The 19961-nt window shown below is 57.1% G+C and overlaps 1 protein-coding gene across 1 annotated transcript in view; it reads right to left on the bottom strand.

Annotated features, from left to right (window-relative positions):
- IGSF21 (immunoglobin superfamily member 21) overlaps positions 1-17385 on the bottom strand; it is a gene marked incomplete at both ends in the record, with an annotated part of 223438 nt that extends 206053 nt beyond the window's left edge. Inside the window, one exon of the mRNA XM_084242586.1 lies at positions 17316-17385. Within this exon, the coding sequence (XP_084098712.1) occupies positions 17316-17385 (70 nt within the window). The remainder of the gene's footprint in view (positions 1-17315) is intronic.
- Positions 17386-19961: the final 2576 nt, after the last annotated feature.

The raw sequence follows: 19961 nt of genomic DNA, 5'->3' as shown, positions 1-19961 counted from the left end.
CAGCGGACAGCACGTGAGGGTCCCCAGAAAAGGGAGGAGTCTGTGAAGGTCCATTAGGAGATGTCAGTTCCTTCCAGGCAGGGAGAAGCCTGGTCTCCAGCTGCGCCAGGCTTTTCTTGCCTCTTTGCTTCTCCCGTTTCAGCTCAAAAGGCACCACTTCCAAGAAGTCTGCCTTGATCACCCCCTCTGGAGAAGCTGCTCTGCCTTAGGCCCTCACTGCATTGTCCACATGGTAATCCCCTCCCGAGTTAGGTTATTCAGCTATTTATTTCTGCCTCGTCCACAGAGCACCAACCCCGAGCAGCCAAGATCCTCGATTCTCTGGTTCAGGGCCATCTCCCTGGGCACAGAGCGGGCGATCTACCCGTTTTTGATAAATGAGTAACATGTTCTCTGCTACTATTAGATGACGATGATGGTGATGATGATGATGATGCCAGCGAGATGATCACCTCCTGGAATGAAGAGCTGATGAAATGCCCTCCCCCCTCCCAAGGGGCAGCCCATCAAAACCATTGCCACGGGGCATTAAACGTCTACCCCATGATCCCTGAATAAGGCAGCTCACTCCCATTTTACAGATGAGGAGCTGAGGCCCTGAGCACTTACACGCTTCGCCCCAGCTGACACATGCAGCAGCCGACGCTCAGGTCAGCGCATCCCCTGCACTCCGCCTGGCTTTGATACGGCACAGTACTGCCCTCCAGGAGGGAAGGGGTGATGGCAGCTCCCTCCGGGGGCTGTCCCCCAGGCTCCCGGCCTGCCGAGAGCCAGGAATTCCCGGTGGGTAGAAGCCCAGCGTGGGGAGGGACTGCGCCCGCCGACCTTGGTTTTGCACAAGGCGCCGGGGAGGGCAAAGAAGCAGCACTAGGCACATCTAACGAACCGAGTGACTTTGGACTTGCCCTTCGACTCAGCTCCTGAGCCGGTCGTCTCCAGGGGTGGCTGCAGGACCCTCTGGAGCTGGAGATGAGTGAACACCCGGGATTATGATTCTAAATCCCCCGTCTGTCCTCACCTGCTGGAGCCCCCTTCATCACACCCACAACATGCGGCCCCGCTCTGCCAGGGTGGGGAAGGGTGGCAGCTGTCTGTCCCTGCCCACTGGTCTTGTGAGGTGAGCGTGGAGAGAAGCCCCAGGATCGGGCCTGTGCATGTGCCAGCAGAAGCCAGCACCGTGGCTTTTAATAAAACATAACGAAGCGTGGGCTCATAAAGAATTTCATCTAATTCCAAGCTCCCAGGAGGGCTGGGCAGACCAGTTGGGCTGACAGAAGAGAAAGGCTTATGGGGGTGTCCTGAGCTGGCCGATGTGGGGTGGGCACAGATCAGGGCTCAGCCCCCAACCTCTTGTCCTGGGTCTAGTGGGCTCTCAGAGATCCCCACTTCCAGCTTGGAAAGGAGCTTTTTGACCCAGAAACCAGACTTGTCCCAGATATCAATCCTTCCTGCTGGGGACCTGGGACAAATCACTGGCCTCTCTGGGCCTCAGTTTCCCCACATGCCGAGTGAAAGGAAGGTTGATTCTGAACAGAAACTCTCCAGAACCTCTCCCAGCACTAATTCACTGCCAATCCATTCATTTCCAAATTCCTTCCCTGGCTGTAGGACCAAACATTCAAAGTCAAGTTTAAGAAGCTCGGCCTATAAAACATGCAAAACAGAGCTCTGGGCTTAATTTGGGGATGAGAATCCCCTCAACCATCACCTTGACCCACATTCTGGCCTCTCAAAGGGGGTACTTCCATGGGAAACTGGGGTTCCCAGGAATGTAGTTTGAACACCAGACTTCCACTAACTCCTACAGAAATCCTCCTGTTACCCCGGGTCCACTCATGCCTTGGGACCTCCGGGGGCCTCTGAGGTGTGCCTTCCTGGCACTGCCACACCTGGCCTGGCTCTCCTCACCCAGCATCATGGCAGTCAGTGATTAGGCCTCAGCGCCTGCACATGGCCTGGCATGTGGAAGATGGTCTGTAAACAAGGCTGTGCCCTGAGCCCTCACAGTTGCCCTTTGCTTCTTCCTTACCAGGTCTATTCCTCCTCACTGTAGCTGTCACTGGCACCATGTGCCATCTATTCACCAGCACCCTGCCTTGTCATACTCCCTGGAAGGTAAGTTCCAGAAGGGCAGGACTCTGTCATTGTCTGTGTTTACTCATCACTGTATCTCCAGGGTCTACCCCATCATCTAGAACATAATAAGTGTCTGATTTGCTGGAGCGAGGGAGGGAGGGAGGGAGGGAGGGAGGGAGGGACGGACGGACGGACGGACGGACGGATGGACGGACGGACGGATGGACGGACGGATGGATGGATGGATGGATGATGGGAAGATGCTGGATGGGTGGATGGATGGACAGATGGTCAAAGGAAAAAGGAAGGAATTCTGCCTCTTTCCCTGAATAGGTGTAGCTCTGTCAGGCCTAATGGGCTCATCTGGAGTTCACAGAGTCTTAGGCATCAATGTCCAAGGAGGTTCTAAGCTTCTGGAGGTCAATTGTATCCATCCTACAGGCTCCACAGCATCCACATGGGCTTTTATTAGTTCCATAAACACTCACTGACGCCTGCTTTGTGCCAGGACCTGCGTCAGGTGCAGGAGGCACGGATGCTGGGAACATTTGTCAGTGCACAAATGATATTTGTGGAATAAGTAAATGAAGTCATGTCTAAGGTGAGACCCGAATGATGAATGAGTTAGTATAAAAAAGAAAAGAAGTAGGTTCAAACAGAGGGAACGGCAGGTGCAAAGGCCCTGGAGCAGTTTGGGAGTTTCACAGTGCCAAGGTCCCATGTGGCAGGAGAATGGGGTTTTATATCCAGCTGCATGTCTCCCCCCGTGGGTCCCCTGAGGAACCTTCTATCCTCCTCTTCCTCGAACACAGTGACCAATAGGTTCCCTCTGAGGTGATGCTTTCTAGGGGAGGAGAGGGGAGAGAGGCCAGCTGCAGACCCTCCCATCACCATGGACACATCTCTGTGGTCACCTCCACGCCCACTGGTCCCCACACTCATCTGCTCAGACCCACACACTGCACTAAATATAATCATCACATATGCCTCTTCTGTCTTCTTTCCGAGGGAAATAAAACTGTTTAAGTAAAGCCCTTTAAAATTTAAAGAGCTGGGTTGCATGCTCTCTGCGGGAAGCTTTTAGCAGCATGCTAGAAAGAAATAATAATAATGGGGCCAGAGAGAGCAGAGTAGAGTAGAGCTGCCACCCAGTGCCTTCTGCCAAGGCAGGGTGGAGCCAGGTCTGCTTCCTCAGTGCAGCCCGGGGGCCAGTTTGGGCTGCTGCCAGAGCCCCTAAACTCCTAAAAGCCACACAGGATCAGGATGGCAAATCTGGGGTACCCCAGAATCACAACAGGAGAGGCTGGGAGGGATCTCTGGTGGAGGGCATGGAAAGCAGTTAAAATGGGAGGCATCCAGGACTGACCACTTGGCTTGGGCACTTATTAGCTGGGCAACCCTGAGCAAGTAGCTTCCCTTCTCTGTGCCTCAGAGAAGGCACAGAAAAGGCACTGGGGGATACTAGTGCACAGCCTCCGGGAGCTGTGAAGATGGTGTGATGAGTAGTAAATGCTTACAGAACCTTACCCCAGAGCCTGGGCACAGCAAATGTTTACTAGACGTCTGCTATTGTCACCACTTGGCAACTGAGGTCCAGGGCCCCAGAGAGAAGAGGGCCTGGGCCTGGTCATACACCTCTTTTGCCTTCAAGTCTAGGAGTCTTTGCCTGGATCACACAGCTTAGAGAGGGGCAGTTTTGCAGCAAGATGGCCGCTGGGTCACCTGAACCCAACCCCTCATTAAATGCACTGCAGGTTCAGGGGCAGGGAGAGTGAGTCCAGCAACAAGTGCATGGAGGACCTGAGGTCCACGCCTGGAACAGATAACTCTGAGGCTGGTGCCTTCCCAGACCAGGCTTCCCTGTTGCTCACAGGATGATAGGCACAGGGGCGTTATTTTACAAATGCTCCCATGTTTGAGTATGTGTTAAGAAAAAAACATATACTTAGTAGCATAACTTTGCACAAAACAAATTTTAAAAGAGTGAACCCATTGAAATTTGAGTTTAAGAACATTAAGTCATAAATAACAGCACGTGGTCGTGTCTGCAGGGTGCCCAGTCTCTGCCCAGGGAGTGCTGATACTCCCACCACCCAGGGACATGAGCCAAAAGCCTGGGTCCCTTAGCACCCCACTGGAGGGGGCACCCCACAGCCAGCCTATAGGACACAGCCCCCTATACACCTGGACAATGAATTCTCATCAAAGTGGATTGGCACAGCCAGGTGGATGGAAAAGGAGCTGGACAAGGGAGTGTCGCCTCGGTCCACCTTGGAACTAGAGCCAATGGGACTAGTGCTGGAGTTTTTCCTAAGGAATATCTGTCCCCAGGAGGCCACCGGTCACCCCCCACCCAAGGTCACATCACCCATGAGCCAGAAGGCAGAGCCGAGGCTGACCAGCACCGGGCAGGGCAAAGGGCAAGGCTGCTGGGGGTAGCGCTGTGGACAGATGGCCCGTTGGCAAGGGGCAGGGGCACTGTCTTGCCCGGAGCACTTTAGAGAATAAGCAGGGGGAGAAATTGCCGCTGGTATTTGTCACAGCAATTTCAGCGCAGCACCAAATGTGTAAGCGTCTCGTGAATTTCAACTGACAAAATTAGTCCTCATCAAAGTCAATTTGAACAGTCAAGGTAGGTGGAAAAAAAGGGCTTGACAAAGGGAAATAGAGGGGCACGAGGAAAGTCACATTGGCCAACAGGGAAGCTGGGAGCCAAGGGGATCTCTGGGGGAAGTTCATTATGGCCCCTGAGAAATCGTTATGTCCCCTGAGAAGCCAGCTACTCCCCACGGAGAAGGTCCCGCTGAGTGCGGCACTGCCAGCTTTCAGGTGAGCCAGAAAGATGTGGTTCACCTCCTGGCGTTCTGCCTTGGCCCCCACCAGCAAGGGTGGGGGCAGCTGGGGCTGGGGAGCACCCGCCTCTCCAGTGGGGAGGAGCGTGGTTGTCCCTTTATGGTAGATGCGGACCAGATGGCACATGGCGAGAGCCAGGGGACACGTGGGAACGAAGACGACCTAAATGAATCTAAGGAGAAAGAACCTCTCCGTGGGAAATAGGGTGGAAAATAGACCAAGGAATGAGGACTCGGCATGCCCCGGGGTGAAGTAATCAATCAGTGAGACAGACCCGGAACAGGGAGGTGTGGGACATGGAAGGATCTAGAGTAGGAAGAGGCACCGCACAGGTCAAAGGCAGCAGCAGAGAATGATTCCTCTCTGCAAATTGCAATGTTCTCAAAGTTATCTGTCCCTTCGAATGCCTGGACCCCTGAAAAGCCAGCTCTCTCTCCCCATGGCCCCACAAGCACAGGCTACTGTTTGGCTCAGGAAAATCTAGCATCCAGCGAGAGACTGAGACCTGGGCGGGCACTGTCTCACTGCTGTGACCATTAACATGGACGGGACCAGTTGTCATTATGATCGTGGCCATCACCGCGACTCTGCTGGCTGCATAGCAAGATGCCCATTTCACAGGTGGGGAAACTGAGGCTTAGCAGGATTGTGCTGGGTCTCTGTGGTTTGCTCCCAGTTCACCCACTTCCCTACCCCGCCCGTCCTGTGCCTGGGAGGCTGACCGCAATGGGCTTTGAAGTGTGTTTGGTCAAAGGGCAGCACCAGCAAGAAACTCAAAGGCAGGGGGAGGGTGAAGCTGTTCCCTCCAGCTCCCTGTCGGGTCCCCAGGAGTTGGCCACGACACTGTCAGGCAGCCGCTCCACACACTCTCTTTGCAGTCTAAGGTGATCACGGGGCTGCACTGTCCCCCGCTGCCTCCCCTAAAGCTGTGCAAACAGTCCCTTCAATCAGCCCCCCGGGACCTCAGTCCCCATGCTGAGGTGTTTCTGGCTGGGACCTGACTGATAAGAAGGTAGAAACTGTCCCAACATCACAGTTTCCTAAGACTCAGCCCCTGCTCTGCCAGCACCCGCAGCCAGGGCGGCGCCTCTGAGCCAGGGGGGCTCCCCAGCCAGGGTTACTCCAGTGCAGTCACACCCGACACCCGCACAGATTGGCCACATCCGCGTGCCACCTGCTCCACCATGTACTTAACATTTTCCTTTAACTCAACTCGTTTTTTTCCTTAAATAAAGTCATTTTAAAAAAAAAAAGAGAGAATTTAAATCACCGCCCCAAATGGCAAACCAGTCTCACTTGCCTTAAACAGAGGGTGACTGAAAAAGAATTACAATGAAAACAAAGCACTGTTATTAAAAGTCTTGCTCCTTGGGCTCCCCAAAGGCTTGTTGTCCCAGACCTACATTGTTGTTGGAAGCAGATTAGCGAATGATGAAGACGCGAGTGGCCTGATATCATCAGCCTGAGGTTTTTCTCCTTAGCACATAGAGAAGGACAGGACGGGAGAGGAACCAGGAAGGACCCTCCCCCTGGACCTCTTTGTTATTTACTGCAGGGGCTGGCCCCACCTACAGAGAACTTGCCAGGGAAATGTTGCCCCCGAGCATCTCTATTCTGTAGAACTTTCTGGAATGACAACACATCTACCTCTGTGTCATTCCATATAGTTGCCACTGGCCATGAGTGTTGAGCACAGGCCACATGACTGGTATGACTGACGACCTGAATTTTGCTGAATTCAATTAAATAAATACTTGGTTGAGTTTTCCCTGCCTCATCAGTCACCATGCGGGGCCCTGTCTAGAGCAGAGCCCCAGACTGTAAGCCCTAAGGGGTGAGAATTGGCCTGCTCACTCTGTTCTAGATTTTTGGAGCTCAGCACAGTAGCTGACCCCTGAAAATATACATTGTCCCAATGCACAAATGAATGAGTGAATGAACTATACTGTTTCCTGCAACAAGAAATGGCTCCCTCTGTGATTGACACTGTCCTGGAAACCATCAGCTCCTCCTGTAGGTAACCAGTGCCCCCCACTGCTGTCTTGCTTGCCTTTCTTCCCCCACCAGGGTCCCCAGTCAGGCAATAAGCTTCAGGAACCGCCTTCGGAAGCCTCCTCCCTCCAAGCCCAGCTCCTTCCTTGCCCAAGGGAACAAAGAGGCCTTTGTCATATGGCTGCCTTTGCTGCCCCCAATTCACTGCCCCTCCCACACCCTGTCCCTGCCTGTGACATTAGGGGCTCAGTGGCAATTAGCAACTTATCACCTGCCTCTGCAAACCAGTCACCTGGCCTTGGGTTATCGTGTAGCCTGAATACCCACTGGACAGAGACCTGCACACGGGGCAGTGAGCACCAGCTCTGGAAGCTGATGGCACCGTCCTCTGGCTGCCGGCCTCTGTCTTCAGCCAGCCTGTGCCTCTGCGTCCCCCCGGGCTGCCCCTCCTCCAGCCCAGCGTGATGCCAGGGCAGCCCATGATGGACGCCTTCCTTTGGGGCAGTGGTAGGGAGTGGGAGGAAGAGATGGTGCTGGGGAGATAATGGAGGCGCCAACGATGGGTGACAAAGCACCCTGGCCAGAGGAGACCCGAGAGCCTCTGCAGAAGAGAAACAAAAGGGCAGAGGGAACGGCTTGGCAGAGGAACAAAACAGCCCAGTGGCTCAGCTGCTTCTCGCCCTGGCGACTCCCAAGCTGTTCCCGTGATTTATGAGGTTGGGGGTTCACTGCCCACTGGAGTGTGGCCAAGGTCCCAGACAGGTCTGGGGGATTCTGGTGTGCCCCCATGCAAGGATCCCAGGGCGGTGGGGCTGCCTGATGGAGCCCCGACATGGATCCCGGGATGTAGAGGGGGAGACCTGTCCCCCATTAATACATAGTGGTGTACCCCAAGGAAACTCATTCCTCTTTCTGGCTTGAGTTTCCTCAGCTGTCAAAGGTGGGAGAGGGTGGCATGACTCAGTGCTCGACTCTGACGCCCTGCAATTCCGGGCCTGGGAGCGTGTTCAGTGACCCACGTTGGTACCCACAATATACCCCCTTCTCCTGAGCCCTACTTCCCCTCAAACTTGGGGGTGATTCACCACCAAGTAGGGAGTCAAACACGATTACAACAGCAGCAGCCACATTTCACCTACCTACTGCACTGCACGCGCCTGTGCAAGGGTCCCTGGCCTGCGGGCCGCCACGCCCCCCACACATTCAACTGGGGAAGGCGAGGTCCAAAGCAACGGCCAGGTTGCCTGACTTTACAGCCTGGACAAGTGGTGGAAGTGAGATATGACTCTGGGTAGCAGCCCAGAGCCCAGGTCCCCTGGGAATCCAGAAGCTGCTCCCCAGGAAGGCCCCATCCCCCCTTCACTCTTGGTTCAGGCCCAAGACACACGCTCTGCTGGAGCAGACCCACTTGGCCCGTGCCATCTTGGCAGGACCTGGGCAGGAGGCAGGTTTTCCCTCCTTGCCAAGTCGGGAGGCTCTGGGAGAGGTGGGCAGTGTCCAAATGATGGCGTTTCTTCCTTGAGGCCGCTGTCTCTCAGGGCACCCCAGAGCAATCGTTTATAACTCAATGGAGGTTCCAAAGACTTTCCAGCTTCAGGAGGGCCAGAAAAGCCAAATTAATCTTCCTGGAGCACTACTCTGGGAATGTCACTCCTCTCTCTTCAACTGCTCCCCGCGGCCCCTGGGCGCAAATCCAGGCCCCTTGTTCTGACTCGCAGGCCCCCGCCAACTCCTCCAACCTCATTCCCAACTTCTGCACAAGCACCTTATGCTCAAGCATGGTCAGCTGCATCACTGCCTCCCAACCTAATTCTTCCTCTGGGCCTTTGCATGTGCTGTCCGGCCTGCCCGGGGCCCGCTCCTTCCCTGTCAGTCTCCCTGGGCTGCTCCCATTAAGACCCCAAGGATGCATTCATTCTTGGTACCCCGGGGCTGACCATTTCGTATACCCGATCAGCTCCTCTTCTCCAGTGAGAAGTGCTGTGTGCAGCTTCTGGCCACAGGAGGCTGAGGGAGGACTCCCCAGTGCGGAGCAAGGCTGGGGCAAGCTGCTCAATGACTGGGCATGACTGGACCCCTGGACTTGGCTCCAAGGTTAGTCTCCAGGGAAGGGAGAAATAAGGATGAGCCCAGTGGGTCTTAGAGAGAGCCTGGGGCCCGTTGGCCATAGGGGCGTGGGGGTAGGGACTAGGAGAAATGGAGGGGTGAGGACTGGGGACCTATTACATGCCTGGGCGTCCATGCGTCATCGCGTTAATCCTCACAACATCCTCCCTTTCCAAAAGATGAAGAAACCATGACTCAGAAAGGCAGTGACTGGCCCACGTACATGCGGCTAGAAAGCAGTCGTGGTGGGATTTGAACCCAGTTCAGACAGAACCAAAGCTCATGACCATCGGGTAGCTGCTCCGCAGGGACAGTGACTGGGGAAGGGTCGGCAGCCGTGGTTGTGGAGTTTGCTGACTGCCATGGTGTCAACAGTCCCACTGTGGGCAATTTCTAGCTACCAACAGGATAAACTCAGAGTCGGGGGAGAGATGTACAAATCAATGCCTGCCCTCCCCAGCCGCAGGACTGTATGCAAATCACACAACCTCTCAGGACCACACTCCTCATCTGCAAAACGGGGAGAATATCATGTCCCATATGGGGGCTTCTGGGAGGACTTCTTATGGCATCATGTGTGAATGAGGCCAGCACAGCACTCAGCACATAGTAGGTGCTCGGGGAATGTTCTCTTCTCCCACCTCCCTCCACCCTCCTCGCTCCCTCTTCCTCTCCCTTCCCTCTTTCTTCTTCAATGCCCCCCACCCATCCCCAATCAAGGCCAGCTCCACCCCCTACCCAGAACCCAGAGGGAACAGGAGGCTCTTTGGTCTTCCCTCCACCTTCTACTGTTGGCTCATCCCCCAGATGCCAGCTCTGATGCCAGTGTGAGTGATGGGGGCAGAGCTGGACAATGGACACATTCTCCATCAGAAAGGACGTCCAGAGGTGCCTGAGCAGGGCCAGGGAACAGCGTTCAGCCCAGGTTCAGCATCTGGACTGAACTTCACACTCGAGGGAGACACCATTCATGAACTCAACACACATGTCTCACAGACCTGCTTGGAGCCAGGGCAGGGTGCAGGGGGTCTCTTAGCAAGAGAGATCAACCCGCAACCATTGCTAGCCCCGGAGGGTCTTAGGGTCTCAGGGTACGCCTGAGTCAGCGGGGTGGGAGGAGCTGTGCAGGGAGGGATGCATGCGGGAGAGCAGAGACTTGGAGGGAGCTTTGCTGGGAGCAGCGGCTGTGCAAGCTGAGGGCACATGTGCGCTCTCTGAGCCAAGAAAAGGCGGAAGTAGGGGAGGAGGCAGAGGAGGTGAAGCTGAGGCCAGAAAGCACGCTGAGCAGCCCTGGCTGTGGGGCCAGGGGAGACGCGGGCCGTCCCCTCCCAGCTGCGTGACCTTGGGCACAGGAGCACCTCCCCCATGTAGCACCACCTGAGCCGGAGTGGAAGATGGAAGAGGTCGCATGGGGCTGCAACAGCAGGAGCTCCCACACATGCTTTTTGGTCAAAGTTGACTGGTCTGGAGCTTATAGGGAGCTCGCCTGTCTCACTCCAGCACCCCAAGGTGGCATGAAGCTGGGTAGCGGGGAGAGGCGGGGAGGGACGGAAGGCTGGGATTGCGGCCTCCAAATCCAGGTCCCCACCCAGCTCCTTCTACATCGTCTCATCTCCTCCGGCCTCACTTTTCCTGGTCTGGCCAGTGGGCCTAAGGGTAGCTGAACAGTCTGCTGCTAATGTGAGGAAGCGTCCTGTCAGCTCTCAAGTGCTGCCAGCAGCGGGGAGTCAGAGTCCCCAGCACGTGGCTGAGTGGAGAGTCTTCAGAGAGAGAATGGAAGGCGTTCCAGGAGCAGAATTCTGCTAACAGGAAGTTCACCCATGCATCTGGCCAACAGTCCTCACGCCCAAAGCTTTTTCACACACTTCTCTACAGAAAGTCTTCCACACCAGGCACACATGCTGAAGACCAGCGGTTTATGCAGCAAGCACCCAAAGTTTCCTGAATACCCACCATGTATTTTCTGGGGACGATTCAAGAGTGGGCAGAACCAGACTGGTCCCCTGCCTTCTGGGAGCTTCCAGTCTACCTGGGGTGGGATGGGGAGGGGAAGTTCACAGTGACACTAGCCCCATCCCTGTGCTCAGTGGTGGGGGGAGAGGACAGGCAATCTTCCGATCCAGGGAAAGTCAGGGTACAGGTGGGACTGGGCGGAGGGTGGATTCATCTCCTCAGTCAGAGGGCCATGAACCATCCTCCAGGTGGTACCAAGACTGGCTGCTCTTCTGACTCACCATCATGATACCTTCTGCCTGAGGGGAGATATGAGGTGGGGTTTTCCTTGTGCATAGCAGAAATCGACTCTGGACAGCTCAAGTCAAAAAAAGTAACTGGTGGGACACTGGGGCAGTTCGTGGGACGTGAGGACAGTCCCAGGTGCAGGCAGGAGCCAGCTGCTCCAGCAGGAGGTGCTCTGGCCTGACCACAGCTGCAGTGGGTGACACCAACAGAGCCCTCGGGACTGGGCTTTGCATGTGAGGATTCCGCCCAGCTTGTCAGCACCCCAGGAGGTCGGTCCTGCCCTTATTAGCCTCTGGAAACCAGCAAAGTACATTTTCTTGGGGGCCTCCCTCGGCAAAGAGGCTCCAGTGGCTCCCAGTCTTCCCCTGGACCTTCCTTCCAATTTGGGTTCCAGGGAGAGTGTGCTGGCGGGCCCCTCCAGGGGGCCTCTTACCTACTTATACCTTCTACCAAGACAGCAAGCAATTGGGGGGCTTGCAGATTTGCCCAAAGCAAATCTGGAGTGTTGCCAGCCCTTCCAAACCTGGCTGGTGGACAAGCCAAAGACAAGATGCCTTTTGTGGGGGGAGTGGGAGGAGAGGACCAAATCTGAGTCTCGGCAAAACCGCTTCCCGGCCTGTCTTGGGCTCCCTCGAGCTGCCACTCTCCAGCTCCACACTCACATTTATTACCCCACCCATGGGCTCCCGGCTGGAAGTCTTGGCGAACATGGAGTCCTCTCCATGAGAGGACTGAGAGACTGAGAGACTCAGGACCCCAGCCCCCTGGGGCCTTCCCAGGAACTTCATCCTGAAGACAGAGACCCCTCAGAAAGCCAGGTCACGTGTCTCCCTAGCACTGACATTTATCGTTCAAAATGGAAGGCCCTGCATCCTCTCACAAATGGTAGAGGCGGCTGTATCTCCCTTCCCGTGATGAAAAATAAATAGTTTCTCCTCTTCTCAGGGAGAAGCAGTATGTCTGGATTGCTTCAGACCTGGGCTTGCAACTCCCAGTTCTTCCGCTTAAAAAACCCCCTGAGCCTCATTTATTATTTAAGTAAGGAAAGGGAAAGAAAAAGAAAAGAGAAAGAAGAAAGAAGAAGGAAGATCCTGGGCCTCCCTTCCTCACTAGCAAGATGCAACTAACGACACAGATTCATCGACTGCTGAGAGCAGCTAACGGAGAGAGAGGATCTCCGGTGCCAGGTAAGTGGCAGCGATCAGCAATCCTGCTCCTTGCTGCGTCCGCAACCAGGCTCTGGGGAGACAGCATCGAGTTGAGCTGATCCGATCCCACCACACATGCACCTGCCTCCAGCCCTGGGCTCACGTGGGTTCCCCTTCCTGGCACATTTCCCTCCGCAGCACCTGGCTTATTAATGACCTCCTTTTTCTTCAAGGTCTAGCTCAAGTTCACCCTCATATCCCAAGTAATCACTCTTCCCCCAAGAACTTCCTGCAAGGGACATCAATCTGCGTGGTGTCTAGCAGGTATCAACAGGTTTCCACCTGCGCTGTCTTTCGTCTTTTCAGGAACATGCCCGATCTTACCCCACTGGGGTGAGGATCTCAGCCTTAGGGTTTTCTCTTTTCAGATGAGCCCTGCCCACAACTGACACCCAATCATTTTCTTGATGACGACGAGGGTTTGCAGGGACACCCCTTCTCCATCGGTGCAGATGAACACACTGGATAATTCTATCTGAAGGAGGCTTTGGGAAGGCACCAGATCTCCAGTGGGAGTGGAATACACTGCAGTCCATGGGGCTGGAGCTGAGGAATGACTAGTGGCCATTCTCACCCAGCCAGCAGAGCAGAGAGGAAGATCGGGCAGTCTTGTGTCTGGATCTCTGCTTGCCACTTGCCGACTGGGTGGCCTGGGTCACTTAACCTCTCTGAGCCTGTTTCTTCAACTGCAAAATGGAGTCATTTTACCTGTCAAGGTGGTTGTAAGGATGCAATGGAACAAGAACAATAAAACACAGGACACAATGCCTGGCACGCAAGGAACACTCATTGAGGGTTGGAGACCCAGCTCCTTTCTCCAAGTGAAGAATCAATTTTGTAAACTGTAAACACCATACAGGCCTCGGTATTCAGCCTTGCATCTGGCACAAATGCGGTAAGTATGTACTGGGTGCATGAACAAACGGGTTTCAAGTGGCCTGCATGTAGCAGGAATGGGCAGGGTGGGGGGTGGTAAGCCAGGCTGCTGGTCGCCCAGACTAGACACCTCCATACGTCCCAGGGAACCCAGTTAGACTAACCAGCCCCCTCTTTGTTCTACTCTTTGTTCAGCTTCTCCTTTGAAGTCATAGACTGCTATATCCAGAAACGCCAGCAAGTCACTGAAACTCCGCCACCAGCTTCCGCCACCAGCCCTGCCCCCCACCTGCAGCAAGGTCCAAGCAGGTGTGCCACTGAAGTTCTGAAGAGTTGGGCCAACCTAAGGCCTCCGGGGGACCAGCCCCACCCCTGCCCACATCCCCTGCAGTCCCAGAGGAAACACTGGAAGGACAGAGGCTTCTGAGCTAGATCAGGTGGGAGCTGGAGGGCGCAGGCACTTGTGTGATTAACAAATCTTAACACTCTGTGCCTCACTTTACTCCTCTGTGAAAGAGGCGAATAAACCCATCTGTCAGCACGCACGAGGGCAGAAACGGCTGGCATCCTGGCTGACACACAGCAAATGATCCATATATGGTGGCTATGGGAAAAAGCAACCCACCCCCTATGACATGGAGAAAGGAGCAATCTCAGATGAGTAGGGCAAAGGCGATCGCAGACGATTCGAGAGACTGGTGTGGAAAGACATCTGATGCCTGGTTCCCGAGCTCCTTTTGTGCCTGTCCTCTTGTCCAGGGCATTAGGGCTTTAGGGGAGTGATAACGAGCTTCTCCTCTACAAGGGTCTCCTTGTAAACTAAGTTTCAGAACCACCGAAGTAAGCCATCGCGAGGTCCCTTCCGGCTCTAACCTTTTTGCACTTAAAAAACAAACTATTTCTTTAACCTCTAGGGAAAATCTTCAGTTTGCATCTGGAATGAGAAAGGGGGTGGTGCTTATCGCTGGGGACTAGGCTGCAGGGGAGCAGGGGCCAATCAGCGCCCTTTAGGCAGGGCCCTGAACTCCCAGCCTGGAGCTGGAGGACTCCCTGGGCGCCCGCCCAGAGACTGCGCCCTGCGCCCCAGGCCCAGGGTACGAGTGGGGAGGGAGAACAAATATATAAAAGTCGTCACACCAGCCCCCGCAAGTCTCCGCGCTGCAGCTGCTGTGCCCGGCAGAGCCAGCCCCTCTCCTCGCCCCCGCCCCCACCTCCTGACAGGCGGCAGCGGGGAAGAGCTGGCAGGGCGGCTGCTGGGCCTTGGCTGCCCTAGCTGGGCCTGCTCACCCCACTACTCTTCACTGAGAAGTCCCCAGAGCCCAGGGAGGTGGCACCCCCGCCCCCCATTCCAGGTGTCCCTTCTCTCCAGGCCACTACGAAGGCACAAATGCAAGACTTTTTCCCCCGAAATTCCCAGAAGGGGCCAGAGGAGTTGGAAACCTCTCCAGGGCGCTCCTGGGAGAGCAGAGCCAAGTGGGGTTGCTTCTCTGAAGAGTCAGGGGAACGCAGCCCCAGGGAGGAGCTCCTGGCCCGTCAGGCTGTGTGCAGCGGCTGCCTTCCCCTCCCGGAGCAGACAGACCCACCTCTCCCCAGCTGGGTCCCTTTGCTCTGCGACCCAAAGGGGCTGGACAGGCCAGGGCGCACCCCTCGGCAGCGCCCCCACCACCCTCACCCGGCAGGCTCATTCCTGACACCGGCCCTGGATGTTGCCCCCCATCCTGAGAGACAGCCCCGGCAGGTGGGCCTGCAGAGCCGCCCAGGTGCGCGCGCCCGGGCACTCCCAGGAAGGGCGCCCTCCTCGGGCAAGACGGCCTCGCGCATCTGGCACGGACCCCGCTCGCACCCCTGCCTCCCCGGCTGCTGCAGGGATTTGGAAGGGGGAAGGGGCGGGGGACCCCACCCTCTTGGGCTAGTGGCGCCCCTGCAGAGAAGAAAGGACTCCCCGCGGCCCAGGACCCGGCGCCCGCGCCCCAGGCTCGTAAAGTTTCGCGGCTGCTGTGCTGGTGGAGCAGCGGAGCTCCGAGGCCACGCCGGCTCCCCGGCCTAGAAGCTCTCGCTGCCTGCGCGAGCGCCCCCCACCCGCTCCCCGCGGGCTGCAGAGGCGAGGGAAGGGAGCCGAGGCGCCAGGACGCCGGGGCAGCTCCCCGCAGCCAGGCAGCCTGAAGATAGCTGCTCGGGGCTTCGGGAAAGCTCGCAGGGTGGGGTCCCGAAGAGCAGGCTTCCCACCAGAGCCTCGCCCATCAGCCGCCACCCCCATCGGTCTCTGCTCTGCGCATTCCACGGGAAAGGGTTGCTCCCCTCCTACCCCCAACCCCGTTCCCTGCAATGTCCAGGTGAGGGCCCCAGTGCTTTTCGGCAAAGCCGGGTGCTCCTCCCTAGGACCTGCTCCCCACTCCCCACATAACCTTTCCCTCTGGAGACAGCCAAGGGAGGGAGCCCTCACCTCAAAGTTGGGGGAGAATTTGAGCCACTTTGGAAAGTCTCTTCAGAGGCAGGGGAGGAAATCCTTCTGGACTACCCAGCCTCTCCCCGCTCTGTCAGCAGGACCACTGGGCTCAAATGCTGCAGCTTATTTCACCCCAGACCCAGCACCCTCCAAGGACCTCTGGGGGGAGGTCATTCAGGGGCACCCCTTCCTGGCAGTCACTCTTAGAATCTAGAGGTTCTGCAGGCAGAGCAAGGCAGAGGGCAGAGGACAGAGTCAACCCCACCACCACCTCCGCCACTCAGCTGGGCTAGCGGCTGAGACCCCACTGGTCGCAAGGGCTTCGTAGCACCCCGAATCCCATGACTCCACTTGGACAGTTCTGGGTTCTGTGCATCTAGGTTTGGCTCTAGGCTTAGGGGGCATCAAGAACCCTGATCCTCCAGTCTCCATGCCCACTGGCTGTATGCTGGTCCTGCCGGCTCGTAGTCTAAGCCTCCGCTCACTCTCAAAAGGTGCCAGGCACCCAGGGGAGCAGCCAGGTTCTACTGTGGCACCATTTAAGACCTACCAGGCAGCGGCGCCCAGCGGGAGGTACCCAAGCTGCAGAGAGGCAAACCCCAGATCCTGGAGCTGCGGAGCCACCGATCACTCCCTCTGGGGACCCTGCTCAGCTTCAGCCTCCTTCCAGCTGGTCCAGCCTAGCCCGGAACCAGCCAAACCCAAGCAGAACACGCACACACATTCACACGCACATGCACACACACACACACCCCCGCTGCTCACACCTCTTCAGCCCCCGTATGCCTCCAACAAGCCTCCCTCCATGCTGGGCCCACCGGCTCCACGGCAGGCAAACACGCTGATGGCCCACCAAGTAACCCCCCAGCGCCTGCACCACCTCGAATCCCAGACACGCATACTCCTGCCAAGTGTTACATTCTCCCTCTGTGCACACACCAGCCTTCCCCAGAAACACAGCCATTAGCCGTCACACACCCCGAAAGAGCCGGGAACACTCGGGACCCACGTGAAATGCCACGCCTCACATTCACCCACCCCTCAGCACACACAATGACAAGCTTACACACTTCACACACGCTCACACACCTCTCTGAAAAGCTGGCACAGGCTCACACCCCAAACACTCCCGCTCACTTTCACTCTCTCGCGCACACACACACCTTCTCTGTGAAACTGACAGAGACACCCAAACACCCCTCCCGCGAGCGGCTCAGCGCACACCATGACACACACTCACACCTCCAGACACCCTCACTCCCTCACCCTGTCCACGCACAGCTCCTTCCCGGACACCCTCACACCGATGCAACAAAGACACACGCGCGCACACAGAGGCACAGACCCGCGAACACTCCCGCAGGCTCACGCGCCCTGGCGAAGCCCACGGGCTGCGCAGACCCCGCGCCAGGACCCCGCTCGGACCCGGGGCTGCTCCGGGGCTACCGGGCCCTGCACCGACCGCGCAGCCCGCCCCTGCGCGCGTCCCCAGCCGGGCTCCCGCCGGCCGCACTCACCGAGCGCCAGGTCCAGGAGCGCGGCGAGCAGCAGGCAGGCGCGGCCGCGGAGGCGCGGGGCGGCTCGCATGGTGCCCGGGAGCTGGCGGCGGTGGCAGGGCGGAGGCGGCGGGTCCCCTCGCCATGGGCTCAGGCGCGCTCCTGCCTCCGGCCGCCGGCCGAGACGGCGGCGGGCAGCGCGGGGCGCCGCGGGGGCGCCCCCATGCTGCCGCGGCCGGACCGCCGGGGCGCCGGGCTGGACGAGGCTCCGGCTCTGCGGGGCGCCGCGACCCTCGCGCCCCGGGCGTGCTCCCCGCGCGGCGCCGCCGGGCCCGGAGCAGGAGGCGCAGGGTCGGCTGCAGCGCGGAGTTTGGAGCCGAATCGCGCTCCCTCTGCCTGGCGCTCGCCTCTCTCTCCCGCGCGCGCGCGCCCCTCCCCGCAGCCTCGCGGCCCTCCCCCTGCCGGCCCCCGCCCTCCGCCCTCCCGCCCGCGCCGCTGTATTATACAGACTTTTCTTTAATCCTTTCTGGGCTGTTCGGTCTCGTCGGCTAAGCCGATTTATTGCAGGAGAAGGAGCGTGCGCCCCTGCGCCCCGACTCCCACCTCCTGGATCCCACCAGGCGCCCCCCTCGCTCAGGGCTCTGTGCGGCCCTCAGCTTCCCAACCCCCCTCCAGCCGACCGAGCACCCCTGTCCTCAAAAGGCCAAGCTCCATCTGCTCTCCCTCCCTCTGTCCAATCCAGTTCTGGGGATCACCGTGCCCCCCGCCCCCCCTGGTCCCCCAGCTGATGGAGGGGGAGGCTTTGGGGAGAGCATTGCCCGCTTTGGAGCTAAGCCAGCGGGGTGTGCCCCCCGGCTCTGGCCTTGCCCCTATTAATACCTTGTATTGACAATTGGTATCTGAAACTTCCTGAAGGATGGCTGCCCCCGCCCCCGGGAGCCCGCGGAAAGGGGACAGGCTTTGTCCTGTCTTCCAAGAACAGCCACATTCCTGGATGCAGCCAGGAGTGGGTGACGAACTGACCGTTTTCTCCTGGCGGAGACCACATTTTCACCTTTTTGGCAGACCTGACACCTCTTCTCCCAGGCCTGAGGGGTGGAGGTTTAGGACTTGTCTCATGCACACGCAGACACGCTCACACACACTCATGCCACTGAGCCCCAGCCCTAACTGTGGGCCTGGAGGCCTCCCAGGAGGGGAGACTTGTCCTCTAGTCCATGGAGTGGACTAGGGGTGAAGTCAGCTGGGGGAGTGTTGAGCGTGGAATTGCAACCCCCGGTAGGGGTCCAGGAGATGGGCAGCTGAGGCCCAGAAAGGCCAGCCCGGCCAGGGGCCAAACTGGGCTCAGAACCCAGGTCTCTGGATCCATTGTTCTTCCTGTAACATTTTATGAAGAACGCCCAGATTCTCTACTTCTGTTGGGCTGCGGAGGCTGCTGTTCTGTTCACCTAGACAGACAATGGGTACATGGCCAGCCCCATCCCCAGCGGGCCGTCCAGGGGGCATAGGAAGCGGGGTGGGTGGTGAGAGGTTATATAGGTTCTCTCTTGGAGAGCCTGCGCAGAGATGCCCGTGGCAGGGCACTGCCCCCCTCCTTCTGCCCTCTCAGAGCCTCACCCGAGCTGCAAGGTGGTCCCGCAGCAGCTCTGGCTGCCCTCCCTGGGAAGGAGTGATTTGCATTTATGAAGATCTGAAAGCATACATTCACCTGACAGGCTTTAGAATGATCCTCTCAGTAAAATAATAATAATGATCGTAATAAACCCTTATAAATAGGTGTTTGATTACAGTTTGTCCCTACGTGGGTATTTTTTTTTTTTTTTTTGAATCAGACTAATTGGCTGCAGGCTGATTGGGGCTGGATATGGCTTAAACACCAGAGTCTTGGGCCCGTTCTTCTCCCCTTAGCTGGTAGTTGTTTGCTCCCTCTCACCCCCTTTCCAGATCTTCCCTACTCCAAGCTGAGAGTCAGCTTGAGGTCATGTCTTCCCCACACTGGCTTTTTGGGCTGACCCAGACATGTCATGTAGAATAGTACCTGCCTGCCTTTGCTCTGCCCCTCCCCCTCCTCACCTCTGGCTCAGGATAAAGCTAACAAAACCTGAATCCAGGTGCTAAAGCCCTCTAGAAGGGCATTCCTGGCTGGGGAGCAGCCTCCAGCTGGAATAGCCCTGGCCCTGAGTTCCACAGGTGAATGTCAGGCATCTCTGAGAGCCTGGCAGGTGGACAGGCACAATGGTTTGCCAGGTGAAACCCTCAATAGGTGAGGCTCCTTGCCTGCACTCCCCCCAGTTTAGTCGCTAGTAAGGAGATCCAGGGATCAGGTGGCATTCCAGGGTCCCCTTGATAATGCTTTCTCCTAACCCTGGTCCCTATCAGGTGGGAAGGAAACCTCCAGGGAACACCAAGAAGGGGCTAGAAAGCTGCCTTCATTATGCCAGCTGTGACTGGCATCTAGTGAGAGACTAGTGTGGAGGAAGAAGGCCTGATAACCAAGGAAGTGTTGCTCTCTAGGGTCAAGGATTGAGTCAAGGGGGCTTGAATACCTCAATTCACCTTCCTTCGGCTCCAGGGCTTCCAAACATTGCCCTGTATTATAATTACATGGTCTTCCTAGTCAGTGCCTAGCACATAGTAGGCCCTTAATAAATATTTGCTGGATAGATG

This window comes from Talpa europaea, assembly GCF_964194135.1.
Source record: "Talpa europaea genome assembly, chromosome: 9".
In the NCBI taxonomy this organism is placed as follows: domain Eukaryota; kingdom Metazoa; phylum Chordata; class Mammalia; order Eulipotyphla; family Talpidae; genus Talpa; species Talpa europaea.
Note: the sequence above shows the minus strand (reverse complement) of the source record. Positions and strands in the feature narration are given on the sequence as shown.